The 19,742-nt window shown below is 41.7% G+C and overlaps 1 protein-coding gene across 4 annotated transcripts in view; it reads left to right on the forward strand.

The window, feature by feature from the left end:
- CFAP58 (cilia and flagella associated protein 58) overlaps positions 1 to 19,182 on the forward strand; it is a 174,439-nt gene extending 155,257 nt beyond the window's left edge. For all 4 annotated transcript variants that reach the window (XM_078774760.1, XM_078774759.1, XM_068109803.2 and 1 more), the window contains 3 exons: positions 11,152 to 11,271; positions 12,899 to 13,032; positions 18,144 to 19,182. In XM_078774760.1, coding sequence (XP_078630886.1) covers positions 11,152 to 11,271; positions 12,899 to 13,032; positions 18,144 to 18,255 — 366 coding nt within the window. In that variant the 3' untranslated portion in view covers positions 18,256 to 19,182. The remainder of the gene's footprint in view (positions 1 to 11,151; positions 11,272 to 12,898; positions 13,033 to 18,143) is intronic.
- The last annotated feature ends 560 nt before the right edge of the window (positions 19,183 to 19,742 follow it).

Raw genomic sequence — 19,742 nt, forward strand, 5'->3', positions numbered from 1 at the left:
GGATACTTTCAAGGATAAAGGGAACAATGAATGTAGCCAAATACGGGAAAATCCTTGAGGAGAACCTGCTTCAGAGTGCAAAGGATTTTAGACTGTGGTGAAGATTTACGTTGCAAGAGGACAAATACCCCAAGCATACAGCCAAACGAACACTGGAATGGCTTCAGATCAAGAACATGAAAGTCCTTGAGTAGCCCTGCCAAAGCCCAGACTTTAATCCCATTGAAAATCTGTGGAAACACTTGAAGATCACTGTTCACAGAAGCTCCCCATCCAACTTGACAGATCTTGAGCAAATCTGCATGGAAGAATGGGAGAAACTCCCCAAATCCAGATGTGCAAAGCTGATACAGACGTACCCAAGAAGACTCAAAGCTGTAATCCCTGCCAAAGGCACTTCTTTGAAGTATTGGCTGAGGCCTTAAGGGGTTGAATAATTATGTAAATTTGATATTTCTGTATTACTTTTTTTTTTTTATTCTAAAGAATAGATTTATGTAAAAAAATTCTATAAAAAAAAAATTGCACTTTGACATGAAATATTATGTGTAGATCAGTGACAAAAAAACTCAATTTAATCCATTTTAAGTTCAGGCTGTAACTCATCAAAATGTGAAAAATCAAGGGGTGTGAATACTTTCTGAAGGCACTGCATGCATTTTCATAAATTTATTTTACAAGTACTATTGAACATATAGCGATGTGCTTTATATACTGTTGAACATATAGTGGGCAACACCGAGTGATTTAACCTCAGTGTTGCCCAGGTAAAAAAGGAAATAGTATTTATTACCCCCTGCCGCCACCGCCAGGTGGTGCTACACAGTACTTATTTTACCATACATCAAAATAAAAAAAACACCAGAACATGCAGAAATAAATGTACAAATCAGTATGGAATAGCTTGTCACTTAGCTTTCTTGAAATAATCCAGTTTTTGGTCGAACTTTCACAAGATCTCTCCTGGTTGGCCAGATCTGAATATGGAAAAGCTTCTTGCACCGAGAAATGTCAATATTGTCCCATTCGTGTTTGACAGCTTCCCAAAATTGACAATTGTATAAGCATTGCTCAGGAAGCTGCTTTGGTGGCACAGGCACTCTGTAACGAGCATGGTACATCAGATATCAAATTAAGTAATAAGTGAATTGTGAAAGGGAAAAGAAAAACTGAAAAGGAAATTAAAAAGCCATTTAAAAAGGATAGAGCATGGACAAGTAGAGAGGAGAGGCGTGGGGGGAGGGAGTGGGATGGGAGGCGAGGGAGTGGGGGAGGGAGAGCTACGTGAGGGGAGAGAGAAGGAAGTGGAGAGAAGGGTGTGGGGGATGGAGGGGATGTTAAGGGAGTGGGGGGAGAGATAGGGAGTGGGGGGGGGGGAGAGATAGGGAGTGGGGGGAGGGGAGTGGGGGAGGGATATGGGAGTGGGGGAGAGATATGGGAGTGGGGGAGACAGTGGAGTGGGGAGTGGGGGAGACAAATGAGTGATGGAGACATGAGAGGGGATCAGGAGGGTAGTGGAGAGGGAGACAAGAGAGGGCAGAGATAGAGTGGGGGAGAGCAAGAATGGGGGAGAGCGAGAGTGGGGGAGAGCGAGAGTGGGGGAGAGCGAGAGTGGGGGAGAGCGAGAGTGGGGGAGAGCGAGAGTGGGGGAGAGCGAGAGTGGGGGAGAGCGAGAGTGGGGGAGAGCGAGAGTGGGGGAAAGAGAGAGTGGGAGAGGGCGAGCAGTGTGGGAGAGAAAGGGGAGGGGGATAGTCCAGTTGCCACCTATGATAAACCCTATGTGAACCCGGAAATTGTCAGTACTATAAGGTTTTTTGGTGGATTAGTAATGGTTAAGGGGTATATATGACAGAACCACCTCTTGCCGCTGCAGCAACTTTGGGGAATTTCCGTTATTTGCATAAATCCAAGATGGCCACCGCCGACCTTGGTTCAAATAGAAAATCAGCAATAACTTTTGATAGAATCAAGCTAGAAGGATGATTTTGGTACCTACACATAGGTTTTCACACATGGCAGATGCAATGAAAGTGTCAAAAAAAGTTTTTGATGTTGCTAGACAACCATAATCCAAGATGGCCACTGTTTTGATGTGGCTAAATAGCTAATCGGCCATAACCTTTGATAGAATCATGCTAGAAGGTTGATTTTGGTATCTACCCATAGGTTTTCCCATATGGCAGAGGAAATGGAAGGCTCAAATTATGGTTTTCATGTTGCTAGGCCCTTGCTAGTCAACTCGAATCCAAGATGGTCGCAATTGACACTTGGTAGGAATCAGATTTAGAAACACGAAAACAATATGATAACCAAAATGTTTATTACATTTTTAAATAATAACATTGTTGGGTCCACGAACATATTAATTACAATTAAATAATTCACAACATCTCAATAAACCATTTTAAACACACAACCTTGCACTCCCACTATCAACTATACTTATACATCAATCATGTTTCTACATATCAGGGTACATTTGTATCTGTAACAATGCGCTAATATGTAGCACACCGCACGCCTTTCTAAAACTAGCACATCTTGTCATCTTGAGTATTTATGTCTAGTACTCGAGAGGACCAAGGCCAGGATCCACTAGCCCTATATCGTTGTCATCATTGGTGTCATCCTCTTCTTCACCATTCATCGTGGCATCGTCCTCGTGTTTCGTCATTGGGTTATGGCACTCATCTATTGAACCCTCACAATGACAGTAGGTTGTGCAGGACAGGCCTGCCCCAAAGCAGCTGCAGTTCGCTTGTGCGCAAGCATTTCCTGTGGCTTTGCACTGACAGCTTATGACTTTCATTAACTCAGGAGGTGCTGGTGGTCCCTTGGCAATTACTGGAGACGGTATGCTGTTGAGAATCTCCCAACCGAAGTTAGTTATACAGAGCGAAGGGGCATTCTGCTTGTCTGCTGCTTTCCATAGTGTTGTTTGGTGGTGCGATCTGAGCATATGAAGGAGCAAGTTTTCATCTGTGGGAGGGGGGGATTTCACTAGGGGTGGCTTACCCTTCTTCTTTGTGTAGATGGCATGTCGGGCGGCGTTCATGCTGGTGCATTTTGGATGACCATATAGTACAGCGAAGAACTCTTGACCCGTTTTCAGCAGGTCTTCATGTGTAGCCGTCTCCTCTCCGATGACAGAGTAGAGCCCGGGAAAGTCTCCTTCTTGGAGTTTGCTGAGGGCGGTGATCTTTCCCTTGTTGAAGGGATACGACACTGTGTCACACCCTGTCACAGAAGTGATTGTTGATGCAGGAACGCTACTGTACCACATCGTCTGGCCCTGTGGTGGTCCAGTATCTACAGTAGCTACAAGCATGGGGACCAGACTGCAGCCCTACAGTGGAATCCCAAAGTGATCTTTGACCGCTATGGCAATATGTCGGCTAAGGATCATGAAAGGTCACGCCGTGCTGGTGGTGCTGGTGCTGGTACTCCCAACCTCACACTCACGTCTCCTCTTCCTAAGCGAGAAGTCATCCTTAATAGCAAGGCTAACAAAAGACTTCTCTCACGTCTACTTTGCACATACACACTGGGCGTGGATGTTCTGATGGTTGGAGAGGATAGTCAGGTTCACTATGTTTTTTCGTTCAAAATCATGGTAGATTAGCAAACCTATACATTTTTGGAAACGTTATTACATGGGAAATCTGAAAATCAATGTTTACATTTGCCAATTCCGACCAATTCGATTCGACCAATTCGACCAATCGACCAATTCCATTCGACCAATTCGACCATTCGACCAATCGCTTCGATCGACCATTCGACCATTCGACCAATTCGATCGATCCGATTCGATTCGATTCATCAAATTCGATTCGATCGACCATTCGACCAATTCGATTTGCCAATCAATTTGACCGACCTTTGCTTGTGTGGAACGGACTGTGAAAACGATGCGGACTATATTGTCGGATACGACACACAGGACAGTGATGACGAACTCTAAATGGCATATTCTGTAATCGTGTATGTTTGATGCCATTGACTGCCTGTGTATATTTTGTCATTGACTGCCTGTGTAGATGTGAAGTTATACTGATTGCATGTGTATATATGATTTTGCTGACTGCCTGTGTATGTTTGGTGATATGAATTATTGTGACACATTTTGATGTTATTAACTGCCTGTACAAAATGATAACATGTATTTGATTATGCAACTTATCGCGAATATAAAGACAGTATTTTGCAATTCAAAACCTTTGATTCGTGTCTTACCATTCCCCATAGCACTAATTTGATACTTTCATTGGATTCCTTGTCCCTGAAAATATAGGTTTAGTATATTTTTTAAAGTTTTTAGGGTAATTAGAGGCAGAAATAGAACAAAATATGTATTTTGCAGTGGCCATTTTGAAAATCCAAAATGGCCGCCATACAGGTATCTCTCCAAATGTAAACATTGATTTTTAGTTTCCTTATGCTATAACCTTTCCAAAAATGTATAGGTTTGCTAATCTACCATGATTTTGAACGAAATATAATTTATTGACATAGTGAACCTGACTAGGAGGAAGTACCGTTCAGCCATGATGAGGCAGATGTGTTGATGGTCAGATACATGCTTCAGGCTGTTCATGAAGGGAAAAGGGTGACTCGCATAATCAGTGATGACACAGACGTTTTCATCATTCTGATATTCTGGGTTTGGAAGCTGGGGATCACTGCTTTGGTGCAGATGGAGAAGTGGGACGAGAGTGTGTGGCACATCAACCAAATTGCAACTGCTCTCGGAGAAAAGAGCCTCCAGCTCCTTGGAATGCATGCGGTGACAGGGTGTGACAGTGTCATATCCCTTCAAAAAGGGAAAAATCACCACCCTCAGCAAACTCCAAGAAGGAGACTTTCCAGGGCTTTACTCTGTCATCGGAGAGGAGACGGCTACACATGAAGACCTGCTGAAAACGGGTCAAGAGTTCTTCGCTGTACTATATGGTCAGCCAAAATGCACCAGCATGAACGCCGCCCAACATGCCATCTACACAAAGAAGAAGGGTAAGCCACCCCTAGTGAAATCCCTCCCTCCCACAGATGAAAGCTTGCTCCTTCATATGCTCAGATCGCACCATCAAACGATACTGTGGAAAGCAGCAGACAAGCAGAATGCCCCTTCGCTCTGTATAACTAACTACGGTTGGGAGATTCTCAACAGCATACCGTCTCCAGTAATCGCAAAGGGACCACCAGCACCGCCTGAGTTAATGAAGGTCATAAGCTGTCAGTGCAAAGCCACAGGAAATGCTTGCGCACAAGCGAACTGCAGCTGCTTTGGGGCAGACCTGTCCTGCACAACCTACTGTCATTGTGAGGGTTCAATAGATGGGTGCCATAACCCAATGACGAAACACGAGGACGATGCCACGATGAATGGTGAAGAAGAGGATGACACCAATGATGACAACGATATAGGGCTAGTGGATCCTGGCCTTTGTCCTCTCGAGTACTAGACATATATACTCAAGATGACATGATGTGCTAGTTTTAGAAAGACGTGCGGTGTGCTACATATTAGCACATTGTTACAGATGCAAATGTACCCTGATATGTACAAAGATGATTGATGTACAAGTATAGTTGATAGTCGGGGTGCTAGGTTGTGTGTTTAAAATGGTTTATTGAGTTATGAATTATTTTATTGCAATTTGTGTTCGTGGACCCAGCAAGGTTATTATTAAAAAATGTAATAAACATTTTGGTTGTCATATTGTTTTCGTGTTTTTAAATCTGATTCCTACCAAGTGTCAATTGCGACCATCTTGGATTTGAGTTGACTAGCAAGGGCCTAGCAACATGAAAACCATAATTTGAGCCTCCATTGCTTCTGCCATATGGGAAAACCTATGGGTAGATACCAAAATCAACCTTCTAGCATGATTATATAATAATAATAATAATTCATTTATTTTGTATAGCGCTTTTCATGAAGCCCAAAGGCGCTTTGACAGAGTGCAAAATATAATGCATAACAAAACATGAAAACAACAATTGCAAAAAGACAAGAATCAATAGGGAAATATTTAAAGCAAAAGGAGGGAGAAAGAGAAATATATCAAAAGTTATGGCCGATTAGCTATTTAGCCACATCAAAACAGTGGCCATCTTGGATTATGGTTGTCTAGCAACATCATAAAAAAAATTTGACACTTTCATTGCATCCGCCATGTGTGAAAATCTATGTGTAGGTACCAAAATCATCCTTCTAGCTTGATTCTATCAAAAGTTATTGCTGATTTTCTATTTGAACCAAGGTCGGCGGTGGCCATCTTGGATTTATGCAAATAACGGAAATTCCCCAAAGTTGCTCCAGCGGCAAGAGGTGGTTCTGTCATATATACCCCTTAACCATTACTAATCCACCAAAAAACCTTATAGTACTGACAATTTCCGGGTTTCATGTCCTGGCAACTGGACTAGGAGGGAAGTGGTGGAGAGAGGAGAGATGGGAGTGGGGCAGAGATTGGTAGGAGAGGGGAAGAAGAAAGGATTGGGGGAGAGATGGGAGGGAGAGGGAGTGGGCGAGAGACTGATGCTGGGTTAACCCGAACCCACAAACAAAGAAACGAAATAAGACAAGAAAATGAAAATCAACAACTAATGATTTAATGAAAATAACGCAAGCGCAATAAAAATGTTGAGGTAAAGCTAATAGTAATAGGATAAGGTGAGGGACGCTCCACACGGACTCAATTACAGACACAGGAGGAAACTAGAATGGCACTCAGTAGAGAGCATACCTCCGCCTGGTTGGCCATATCAGTCAATGGTGAAGAATCACTTTAAAAATTAAATTATTGTCACATCCGAATCCATATTCAGATCTTCACCAATATCGAATCGATTCTTCCTTGTCACACCAAATGACAAATGTCCTGCAAAATAAATTATTAAATCAACTTGTGCTTAAATTTGACAACTTTGTCAAACTGTGTCAAAGGCTACGCAGGAGGTATGCGCATGGGTCTTACAGTGCATCTGAGATCACGTGTTTGACTATCCAGCTCAAGATGTGAAAAATTCCTCCTCGGCATGCCTGTGGAGCCTGTGATTTGAGGTGTGGTGCAAAGCCTGAGAAAAATGCTGTGAATGTTATCTCAAATTGCAATTTGATGTGTCCACAAATAATCTGTGTATTCTTCACTTGTTATGTTTCAAATGGACAACTATGTTCAGATTTCCTAAAGGAAAACTAGAGCTTTGAAAAAGTGTCGTCAGGGTGTATAGATTTTGTGAGCTAAGAGAATGAATGGTGTATATTAAAGTACATCTGCAGCTGACTGATTTCAATAACATCTCCCCTTTTCTTCAATGCTGAATATATGAAAAACAAAATCATTTGTTAATGTCAAATAAAATTAAAAAATGACACTTGTGCCCCAAGGAAGCGGTTCAGTTTGGCATTTTTAATTTGAAATAAGCAAGAGCCTAGAATGAGCAAAACCCTTTACAGTTACCCGTTAGAACCCTCTAGAATTACCCTTTGGAACCCTCTAGAATTATCCTTTAGAAATCCCTAGAATTACCCTTTGGAAGTCTAGAATTACCCTTTAGACCCCTCTAAAAGTACCCTTTAGAACCACCTAGAATTACCCTTTAGAAGTCGAGAATTACCCTTTCGAAGTCTTGAATTACCCTTTAGAACTCCCTAGAAATACCCTTTAGAACCCCCTATAATTACCCTTTAGAAGTATATAATTACCCTTTAGAACCCTCTAGAATTACCCTTTAGAAATCTAGAATTATCCTTTAGAACCCTCTAGAATTACCCTTTACAAATCTAGAATGACCCTTTAGAAATCCCTATAATTACCCTTTAGAAGTATAGAATTACCCTTTAGAACCCTATAGAATTACCCTTCAGAACTCTATAGAATTACCCTTTAGAACCCCATAGAATTACCCTTTAGAAGTCGAGAATTACCCTTTAGAACCCTCTAGAATTACCCTTTGCAAATCAAGAATGACCCTTTATAACTGCCTATAATTACCCTTTAGAACTCCCCATAATTACCCTTTAGAAGTATAGAATTACCCTATAAGAACCCCTTAGCATTACTCTTTAGAATTACCCTTTGGAATTACTCTTTAGAATTACCCTTTGGAATTACCTGTTAGAACCCTATATAATCACCCTTCAGCATTACCCTTCAGCATTACCCTTCAGCATTACCCTTTAGAATTGTCCTTTCGAATTATCCTTTAGAATCATCCTTTCGAACCCTTTAGAATTACCCTTCAGAATTACACTTTAGAATTATCCTTTCGAATTATCTTTCAGAATTATCCTCAAGAATCACCCTTTAGAACCCTTTGTAATTACCCTTTAGAATTATCCTTTAGAGCCCATTACAATTACCCTTTAAAACCCATTACAATTACCCTTTAGAACCCCTTATAATTACCCTTTAGAACCTCTAGAAATACACTTTAGACCCTTTAGAATTAAACACAGTGGGTTAGAAAGGTTTTTCTTCTTCTGCATTTGTGTCGGACGGATAGAAGGAAGGACAAATCCAAATATCGAAGCGGCTTCACCTCTTCATCAAGATTGTGTGCTGCACCTGACTGCTACTTTGCATAATTTCTGGGGGGATGGATATGATTCTGATGCAGTTGCCCATAGATTAGTTTAATAATTTAGAATGAGGCCGTTGCACCAGCGCCTGGTGTTTTTCTTTTTCAAAGTTGCAATTAAATTCGTAAAGTTAAGAGAAATACGTAAAGTTCAAATAAACCTACATTTTTTTGAATACCCACATTGAAACCTTGTGATGGCAGTTAATACTTTTTGAGCAGCAGATTGAAAGCTTGACCTTGTGAAAAGCATTACATTTTTATAATCTGAAATATTACAGAGTAAGGAGAATCATCATTATCATCATACTAAAATATGCCATTTGGCGTCTGTCTGATGAATTTTTGACGCCAACACATTCCATCCTTACTTATCCAATCTCAACCAAATTTGACAGGATGACCAAGGGTTACATAATGAAGGTTGTAGCGCATTCATTTGCCCCCCTCCCCAAGGGGGTTTTCTCCCCCGAGCAGGTTTTCCTTGCCATTGCCGTCAATGGCGTTGCGTGTTGAGGTGTATATCATGTTAAATTAGCTTTATCGCGGTGTTTGTCCAAAGACGCTTTTAATAAAAAAAATTAATGATAGTCGCATATTGTTAATGTTATTACAAAACAATATTAATACTAATAATGTCCCACTTCTCCAAGGCGTTTTTCCTGCAGTGATAACGTGTATAAATAGCTTATAGTTATAATGGCGTTTCCGTTGGAGCAACAGCTTCTACAGGAAGTACAAATATTATACACCACAAACACGCATGCTTATCTTTTTAAACAGTCGCTTATGCTCTTTATAACACTAAATGAAGAAATTTGGAGGAATCCCGACATCCGTGAAGTAAGGTTTCCTTACAGAACTGAGAGAAAATCTACTGTACTCTATATAACCCACAAATGTTGGGTGAATAACATGGCCCTTTCTGCCGCTACCATGGCATTTTTCGTAGCGAACTTTTGAAACTCGCTCCCACTGTTTGATACGAAACTGAAAGGGAGAAGCTCGGGTTGTGCTCCTTTACCAAACAGCTAGCTCGCGCTTGCCAAGCCAGCCGTTCCTTAACGGTTTAAAATGGAGTACTTGCTCAAAGGCTTAAACCACTTGGCGATCTGTCCACAAGAAACTTGGTAAATGAACACACCCAATGTTCTTGAGACCCGACCATAGATCGACTGTAATATACATACCCCAAAGAGGAATGACCCTTTTTTTTTTTTTTTTTTTTTTTTTTTTTTGTATACTGAATCGAGGCTCGTGAAAGAGCTAACATTAATTTCACAAACAAATCAACCAGACAAACAAAATAGACAAAAAGAGGGAGCGGAAGACAAGATGGGGAGAGAAGGGGAAGCACACAACCACAACATTTGAGAGCAGGGAGAAGTGTGGGAGGGAGAGGGCTTGGGGGTAGGAGGCGTGGGAAGGGGAGGGGGGCGGGGGGGAGAGGTATAAAACACAAGGGGACCGAAATTAGCGGGGGTAGAAAAGATCAAGGTTTTGGATGGGGGAGGATAACAGATGGTGGTGAACAGCTGTTTTAAAGACCTGGAGGGTGGAGTGGGATTGAAGAGAGTGAGGGAGTTTGTTCCAGAGGCGGGAGAAAAGAGGAATGAAGGAGTGAAGGTGAGCAGAAAGTCTTTGATTTTGGCAGTTTAACCATAAGAGGGTTGCAGGCAGATCTTGTGCGACCTGTAGGAATGTTTGGGGGACAGAGCCCAGAGAGGGCTGGGGGGGCAAGGCCAGAGAGGAGTCAGTAGAAGACGGAAAGACCACCAACCTGCCTGCGGTGAGTGAGTGAAAGGCCCTTGGAGTTAGCTTCATCGCGGGAGATTCCAATGATTCTGAACGCTTTGGTTTCAACAGCGTGAAGACGGGCTAGGTGTGTGTGAGGCAGGAGCACCAGACCAGAGGGGAGAGCAGTATTCCATAGAGCTGCGGATGAAAGCCTTGTGTGTGGTGAGGAGCTCAGGTGTGCCAAGGAAGGACTTTGCACGACGGAGGATGCCCAGTCGGCGACTGGCTTTGGAGGCCAGATTTGAAATGTGGTTTTCCCAGGAAAGATCATGGCAGATAGTGAGACCCAAAAGCTTGAGTGACAGAACTTCTTGGAGAGGATTATTCAGAAAGTGGATGGGAGGGTTTTCCAGTCGGTCTTTTCGGAGAGACATCGTAAGAGTGTGAGATTTATCAGGATTGAAAGACATGTTCAATTTGTTTGCCCAGTCTGTGATTTTGTCCAGGTCTGCAGAGAGTGAGGAGGCTGCAGACTGCCGATCTGAGGGATCCTGTAGTGAGGGATCCTTTTTCCGCTCCTGTAGTGAGCCGGTGTTCTAGTCCGCTTAAACCAACTATTGGGCATCGAAGTGAATTTTATATATTTTCATGGTTGTTAAATTATATCAGACTTATTTTCATGTCACTGTTTAAAATGTTAAGACAAAAATATCATGTAAGTGTAATATCATATCGCAAGTATGATCTATAAAGCTATATGAAAAGCAACTTGCAATGAAGCTTACTTTGGATCATGTGAATGTCTAATGGACTGTATGTTGACAGGAAAATGAAAAACTGTTCAGGGAACTGAAGAATACCCAAGCACGTCAGCCTGGACCGGAAGTAGCAGAACAGTTGCTCATTTACCAGCAGGCGCTGCGCAAGAAGGCCAAACAGATGAAGGTAGCCACCACAAAACACAGAGCACCGAAACATAACCACAGATTGCAAAGCTTGGACACACATTCTACTCTCATTTCAACCTCTCCTCGGGGAGGTGAGACGATTTATTATTTTTTATTTATTTGTTGTCGTATTAGATATCAGCCTTCCCTCTCAATCCATTATCAGGTATCATAATCACATGGCCCTAGAAAATGTGTTTTTATGAAACTTTGCATCATTCTGTTTACCTCAATTGCCTCCTGTCCTACCTTATCTCGGTGTTTATTTTGTTATTACTACAATGGAAGATTAACATTGCTCGGCTATGCTCACGTGCTAGCAGGATAACCTGTTGGTACACACAACCGCCTCTGAGCCTCTGTTGGTGGAGCATCTCAGCTGTCTATCTTGGATTTCAATTTCGGCCGAGCTATAAACTGTCATTCTGGTCTTTCTTGTTTCTCTATTTGTTTTTTGTTTTTGGGGCGGGACTTTTGGGGATACAAAGTCAAGGCTCATGGAAGAGCTGGAACACGGAATGGATAAGGATGCAACAGGTGAAAAGGAACAGGAGAAAGAGGGGGCGACATCAGCAGCAGGGTTGAGGGACAAAATAAAGAGAGACTTGAACAAAAAAGGGATGCAGAGAGGAGTTAGAGCGAGGGGAGGATGCATGGGGTGGACAAGATGGACACAGGAGAAAACTCCCAGGAAGGAAAGACTTGGGGTGGGGGAGGGAGGTTGACAGGGGAGACAATATCAAAAAGACTTGGGGTGGGGGAGGGAGGTTGACAGGGGAGACAATATCATGGTTTCAGATGGGGGATAATCTGAATGGTTCGGTGGATGTGCGAAGTAGAGTTGAGAGAGAGGAAGACAAATGATGAATTGCGAAAGATGATGGGAATAGAGCCTGTGATGGATGCTGTGAAGAGGAACAGGTTGAGATGGTTTGGTCGTGTGTTGAGGAAGGATGAAAGTGACTGGTTGAGAAGAGTGATGGAAATGAATGTAGAAGGAAGTAGAGGACGGGGAAGACCGAGAAGGACTTGGCTAAAGATGGTGGAAGAAGAAATGAGGGCAAGGGGGTTAACAAGGGGAGTTGCAGAAAATAGGGCAAAATGGAGAACATTGTCATGGGGACCGCAAGGCTAACCCCCGCTCTAGCAGGGAAAATGGCCTTAAAATGCATGTTGTTATTGTTGTGGATGGGGGATAATCTGAGATGGTGGTGAACAGCTGTCTTTGAGACCTTCGTGGAGGGCAGAATTAGATTGAAGAAAATGTGGAAGTTGGTTCCACAGGTGGGAAAAAAAACGAACGAGTGAGTGGAGGTTCTTCAGGCAAGGCCATCAATGTGTGTAACGTCCATTGGATGGATCTTCAACTGGGCTTCCAATCTGCCAGCGTTAGTTGGTGGATGTTAAAAATCCCATGGTGTGCTTTGCGAAGAGGAGGCGAGCTTTCACCAGAACCCTGAACAAATTGCAAAATCTTGCCCTAACCTTGCAGCACTGGATGTGCATCAAGACAAAGCACCAGAAAGAAAAAATAATTATGCCTCCAGTGTTGCAGAGTAAACACCACAACTATTAAAGCCTGGTTGGAGGGTTTATTTGCGAAACTGTGCTTCTGCCTTGTTTAGAGTCTGGCAGCTGAGCTCAACATGTACGAGTCGCAGTGTCAGGAATACAAAGCAGACAATGAGCGCCTCAACCACGACATGCAGGATATCAAGAAGAAGTACTTTGCACAGAAACGAAAGGAGCAGCAAGAGAAGTATGATGTCTTCTTGCTCTTACCTCTGTTTGTTTATTGTTTGTCAATTTCATTACCTCCGCCACCAAAGGTGGATGGAGTTATGTTTTCACCCCTGTCTGTCTGTTTGTCTGTCTGTCTGTCCATTTGTGAACAAGATATCTCAAAAAGTTGTGGACGGATTTGGACTAAACTTGGTGGACAGGTTGTGTGTTTGACAAGGAAGAATCGATTCAATTTTGGTGAAGATCCGGATCCGGCTATTAGAAGTTTTTAAGTGATTCTTCACAAATGGATGATGGGGCCAAAAACTATACACAGCAGGATATCTCAAAAAGTTGTGGACGGATTTGGACGAAACTACTTTGGACAGGTTGTGTGTGGGACAAGGAAGAATCGATTCAATTTTGGTGAAGATCCGGATCCGGCTATTAGAAGTTTTTAAGTGATTCTTCACAAATGGATGATGGGGCCAAAAACTATACAAAGCAGGATATCTCAAAAAGTTGTGCACGGATGATTTTGATTAAATGTAAATCTGTATTGTGATTTTTCTGGTCTACTCTGGGATACAAAATGTAAACTGTTCACCTGGTTGAGGTATGCTCTCTACTGAGTGCCGTTTTTGTTGTTGTTTTGTTGTTCCTCACGCTCAATTTGCCTGAAAGTGACGACCTTTGTTCTTCCAACGTCATCATCTTTGCAATTACAAACTTTTATGACATATCCATCAGCATTATTTTTATATTTTGTCGATTTGATTGATATATCGTGCGGTGCAAAAGTATGAGTCCAGTAGAAAATGTATTAATTTAATGTGATAACAAAATAAACTAGAAAGTATGTGAAATGCAAAACCCATCCACGTCTGTTTGTAATTAGTCGTGTTCTTCTTCTTCTTTTTCTTCTTCTTCTGTTTGCTCAAAATAACGAAAACAGTTTTAAAATATACAAAATGAAAATTTAAGATTTTATGCACTCTTTCAGCTTTAGATCTAAAACAATAATCAGCTTCTAGCTTTTGATTGGTGCACAAATTCAGTGACCCGATATGCAGATTCCTTAAATGTCAGGTCAGTTGGATGAAAATTGATGATTTTAGGTGACGCTGACCTTTACCCTTTTGACCTTTTGACAAAATTATTAACTTGTCTTCTCTGTATTATCATAATAACGCTTTGGTGAAAATTTGATGACAAAACTCAAATGGTAAAAAAGTTACGGCCCTGCTAGACACACACACACACACACACACACACACACACACACACACACAAACACACACACACAGACACACACACACACACACACACACACACACCACACACCACACACACACACACCACACACACAGAAGTGATTACAATACCCTGTCTCCAGCTGTGCATAGGACAGGCTAATTATTATAAGAAACCAACTTTTAAGGGATTTCCATAAACTCTTAAGGATATAACAACACTTATTAGTCCCCTACCTGTGTACACCGGAAGGGACTATAGGTTTGCACGCTGTCCCTCCGTCTGTCCATCTGTCCATCTGTCCGTCCGTCAGTCTGTCAGTCCGTCACGCAAAGAACAGTTTTCCGGACTTCTTTTCTAAACTCTTAATGCTAATGATTTCAAACTTGGCACATGGCTTCCTCATGATAAGCTACAGATCAAGTTCGAAGTTCACGACGTTTCGATCATTTTTCACAAAGTTATGGCATTTTGAACTTTGGGAATTCTGATAATTCTGATGATCCTTAACTCAGTGCCATTTTAAGTTTTAATTTCCTTTAAAAAAAGATTTTCTCTGCAATAATTGGACCGATTGAGATCAAATTTTCACCGTAGGGGGGATTCGGGCTGTAGAATATTTGAATGGTAATTATGAGGTCACAGGTCACGTGGTTCGGCCGCCACATTGTTTTTCGTGAAAACACGAAAACCCCTTTTTCTCTGCAACGGCTGAACAGATCGAGGCCAAACTTTGCAGGCAAAATCGCATACCCATGACAAACAAAAAAAAGTCAGCGAGCATGACGTCATGCGTCACATGGTTTCAGAGTTATGACGTTTTTAAGCATGAAACTTTAAAACCGAGCTCCTCCATCATTTTTGATCCAATCGAGGGGAAACTTCACAGATCTGTTAAGCATGTCAGTCTACTAAAATGTCCTTTTGGAATTTGCGATAGGGCGTGTGGTTTGGCAGATATCGTTAATTAACCGAAAATATTTTTTAAAATGGATATCTCTTGTTTATTCTAGAGTTCTCCTCAAGCCGCAACGCGCGCCCTCAGTCTCGTCTCGCGTACGTCAAAAGCGTGACAGCGCGCGCTTTCGGGGAGGGGCAGAGCCAAGCCGAGCAACATATATATACACATCGATCATTGATCGTGAACCGGAAAATATAATAAATTACTGATATTTAGCGACTCGAAAGGTTCTTTATCAACAACGTATTTTCTCGTGCTTCTGCTCACCTGTCTGCAAGGTGTATAAATCTAAGTCCCGAGTGCGAATCACAGGTGAGCCCGTCCTGAGGTAATTAGCGATTGGGAACGATTCAGAACCTGTGGGTAAATAACCCTTGGTAATTTCCCCAACAGTTTTCTGGACGACAGACTGCCGGTAGGGGACATGTATTGCAGCGCAATACTCAGAATGCTTGTTATAATAGGAAAAATCAAATCCATCTTTACGTATACAATCAATAATGCGACCCCCTTTTGCCTTGAGGACTGCCTAAACTCAGTTTTTAATTGGTTTATGGATTATGTTTGAATCAATCTTTTCCCAACAGTGTTGTAATGCATTCCACAGCAACGTCAGACTGCTCACATAAATTTCATCTTTCTTTCAAATGCATTCACCTTTCATTTATTCTGTTAAGACAAAGTGTCAGTCAATAATAACTAAAATAAATTAAAGAACATGGATACATATCCTCAATATTATGACAAATTTGTCTTTGAAATTGTGATTTGAGAAACCTTGGCATTGATTTCATTAAGTGGACTCAAACTTTTTCACTCCACTGTATGTCCCATTGATCCTGTTATTTCCAGGTTTTAATCTAATATAGTGAAGTATCATCCGGTTATATGGTAGTTTAAGGAATACTAAACTTTGTCGAGCCAAGTGTCAGTCTATATCAAGAGATATTTCCAATGATAGGTTTTATCAACTGAGAGTTGATTGATGAAGATACGCTAACCACCTTGAGCAGCTGGCATTTTGACAGTTATCCCTTCGTTGGAGTAAGAGGGTCAATCCCCGAAACGTCAGTGTTGGTTCCTTTTCGCTGCGGTTAGCATCGTATTATCAACTTTCAGTTCCGGTTTATCAAACCTACATATCTTGTACTTTATTCTGGTTTGGGGAAGGTGTGTATCAGCTTGAACCCAATTGTCTTACCTACACATATTTCCTCATATCGTGAAATACAAACATGCAAGTGTTTTATATATTTTTTAAATGTATGTTTCATTATACTTGCCTGATCAATGTCAAAATCCTTATTAGCCCCCATTGAACTTAATCCGAAACGGGGCTTATGGATTTGGTTTTGTTCCATCAATCCGTCCATCTGTGGGTCCGTCGGCAACCATATCTCAGAGATGTGTGGAACTATTTTGTACATACTTGGCACAAAGACAACGCTATACATCTGCACATCGTTTTGTTTCGCGATGATATCAAAGATGGCCGACTGGGGGCCATTTTCGTTATTTTAAAAACCCCGATGTTGAACACGTCCTCAACCATTCTCGGACATGCATTTGCCGGTCTTGTTCAAACTTTGCACACAGATAAGGAATGCCGACTTACATATGCACATTATTTCTTTTCGAGACAGATCCAATATGGCTGACTGGTGCTCATTTTGTTACTTGAATGTGTCCCCAACCATTTCTTGAACATGCATAGTCCGATTTAATTCAAATTTGGCACAAGCAGATTACATGATGGCATACATGTGCGCCTCACTTTATTTTGCGATCTGATCAACGATGGCCGACCAGTAGACTGGCGGCCATTTTAGTTGCAAAAACCCCGATATTGAACACGTCCTCAACCATTTCTCAGAAATGCATTTACTGATCTTGTACAATCTTGGCAAACGGATAAAGAATGGTGGGTTACATATACACGTCATTTTCTTTTGAGATCAGATCCAAGATGGCCTACTGGTGGCCATTTTTGTGACTTAAATGTGTCCCCAACTTTCATGAACATACATGATCCAATTTTGTTCAAACCTGGCACAAGCAGAGTAAATGATGGCATACACGTGTGCCTCACTTTATTTTGCGATCTGATCAAAGATGGCCGACCGGTAGACTGGCGGCCATTTTAGTTGCAAAAAACCCGATATTGAACACGTCCTCAACCATTTCTCAGAAATGCATTTACCGATCTTGTTCAATCTTAGCACACAGAAAATAAATGATAGCTTACATATGCACATCATTTTTTTTTCGAGATCAGATCCAAGATGCCCGACTGGTGGCCATTGCGTTACTTAAACGCGTCCCCATCCATTTCTCAGACATGCATGGACCAATTTTCTTCAGACTTGGCACAATGACAATACATGAGAGTATACATATGCAGAAGATTTTATTTTGTAATCTGTCCAAAGATGGCCGACTGGCAGCCTTTAACTTCGTACAGCAAAATTACTAAAATCACAGCGGGAGCTATGACATGTTATGTCTTTTTCATCTGGTTAATTTAAGGATTATTTTGTTTGTTCAGATGACTGTTCTTACCATAAGACAAATTAGTCGAGAATTGTCCATGAAATATACCGGAACAGCAAGCATAAGACCTCTCATATTTCGGTGGCAACAATGATTACAATACCTTCTGACATAATAACAATCTAGCACTACAATGTGATCTGGTAAAGCCTCATGCATAAAGGCAACAGACATTAAAAGGGAATTGTATTACTGGCCTATCTAAGCATTTTTCATAAACAACTATATTAGGATAAAAGCTGATAAAGTACCATCTCACATTGGTCTGATGTGTCTCTGGATGGGTGGTGTTAACTTTAATAAGGATGTTCTTGGTAACAGTGTTTCTTTGTACATCGTTGTTTTCTCCTTAATTCCATGCACTTGGTATGTTTCTGTGTTAGGGAGAAAGACCTCCCACCAAGGGGGACCGGACGCTCACCACAGTGGACAGACAAAGCCCGCTTCAACGGTGGGGGCTTCAACTTTTCATTTCCCAGTGTGAAAAATATCTGAGTCTTCTGGACTTTTTTTTATTTATTCATACATCAGCAAACAACACACAAAACTCCCTCATGGTATCATCTTCATTAATTTAAGTGTACAAACAGATTTCGCTCATTGAGAATAAACCAAATACAAATAAACCTTCAGCAGTTTTCTTGTTTGTATAAAACTTCTGCTCCTTCACCATAAAACGGCACCCAAGTGAACTGGTTTGGCAACATATTTGTTTTGCAGCCTTACGATAATCCGCAAACATGAACGCATGCCAGTCCAGTTATGCCTTCATCAAAACAGCCGGCATGAAGCATCTGCCGGCTTTCTTATGATCATTCCAGAGTGAAATACTGTACAAGCATTTTGTAACTTGTACAGAGAGCAAGTACTGCATATCTGCATCTATCTATAATTCCAGTAATCTCTGTGTGTTTGTTTGTACGTTTGTACGTTTGTACGTTTGTACGTTTGTACGTTTGTTTGTCTGTGACCGCTGTTTCTCGACAACCACGGGTCCGATATACTTTAAACTTGCCAGGTATATTGCTGGGGACCCGAGGATGTGCCTTTTCAAGGTTTGAAATTAATCGGACAAGTACTTACCGAGCTATGGCGATTTAGCCGTTCGCCGTTCGCTTTGGCGTTGCGAATGGACCAAACCATTCATGTAAATAGAGGGGGGGGGGGGTTCTGTGGTCGTTACTGCCACGTGGTTTCAAAGTTTTTTTTTGTTGTTGTTGTTTGCACGCATGTTTTTTTGCACCCACGTACGGGCACGCCCTAGGATGTTTACACACACACACCCCTACACAAATTTTTTTTTTTTTTTTTTTTTGGCAAGGAACGGGCACCCACGTACGGGCACGTCCTAGCTTATATATAGTACGGGCATGCCCTAGTATCTAAAATTTTGACAAAAGTTTGTAGCTGTTTGAACGTCTGAAAAAGAAATGAAACATAAAACGACATAATAAAAATCGAAACAAAAATTAGCAAAACTAAATAAACCAAATTGGGGGGAAAAAAAAAACGAGTGTTTAGGAACTAAATGCTCATGTTGAATGAATAATCGTTTTAAGGCCATTTTTCCTCGCTAGAGTGGGGGTTGGCCTTGCAGGCCCCATGACCTCATGGGGCCCTGTTTGAGGCAATGTTTTTATGGCCGGATGACCTTCCTGACGCCAACCTTTAGTCGCCTCTTACGATGCACAGGGATACGGTGTACCTATTCTAAATCGGGGTACACACCGTGATCATTCATCCCAGCAAGCTGGTGCTCAATTTGCCACGGAAGGATGACAGGCTGAGTCAACCCCCCTGGTGTTAATTCAGCGATCGACCAGGATTCGAACTCAGGATCCTAGGATCCCAAGCCGGCACGCTAACCGCTAAGCCAACACCAGGCTGTCGTCTCATTTTAAAATGGATGCTCATCGGACAGTTCAATGGATGCTTCATTCATGTCATAAATACAAGTTTCGATTTATAAAGCACATGACATA

Source organism: Myxine glutinosa, chromosome 3 (genome assembly GCF_964187855.1).
Source record: "Myxine glutinosa chromosome 3, kmMyxGlut1.1, whole genome shotgun sequence".
NCBI classification, from domain to species: Eukaryota; Metazoa; Chordata; class Myxini; order Myxiniformes; family Myxinidae; genus Myxine; species Myxine glutinosa.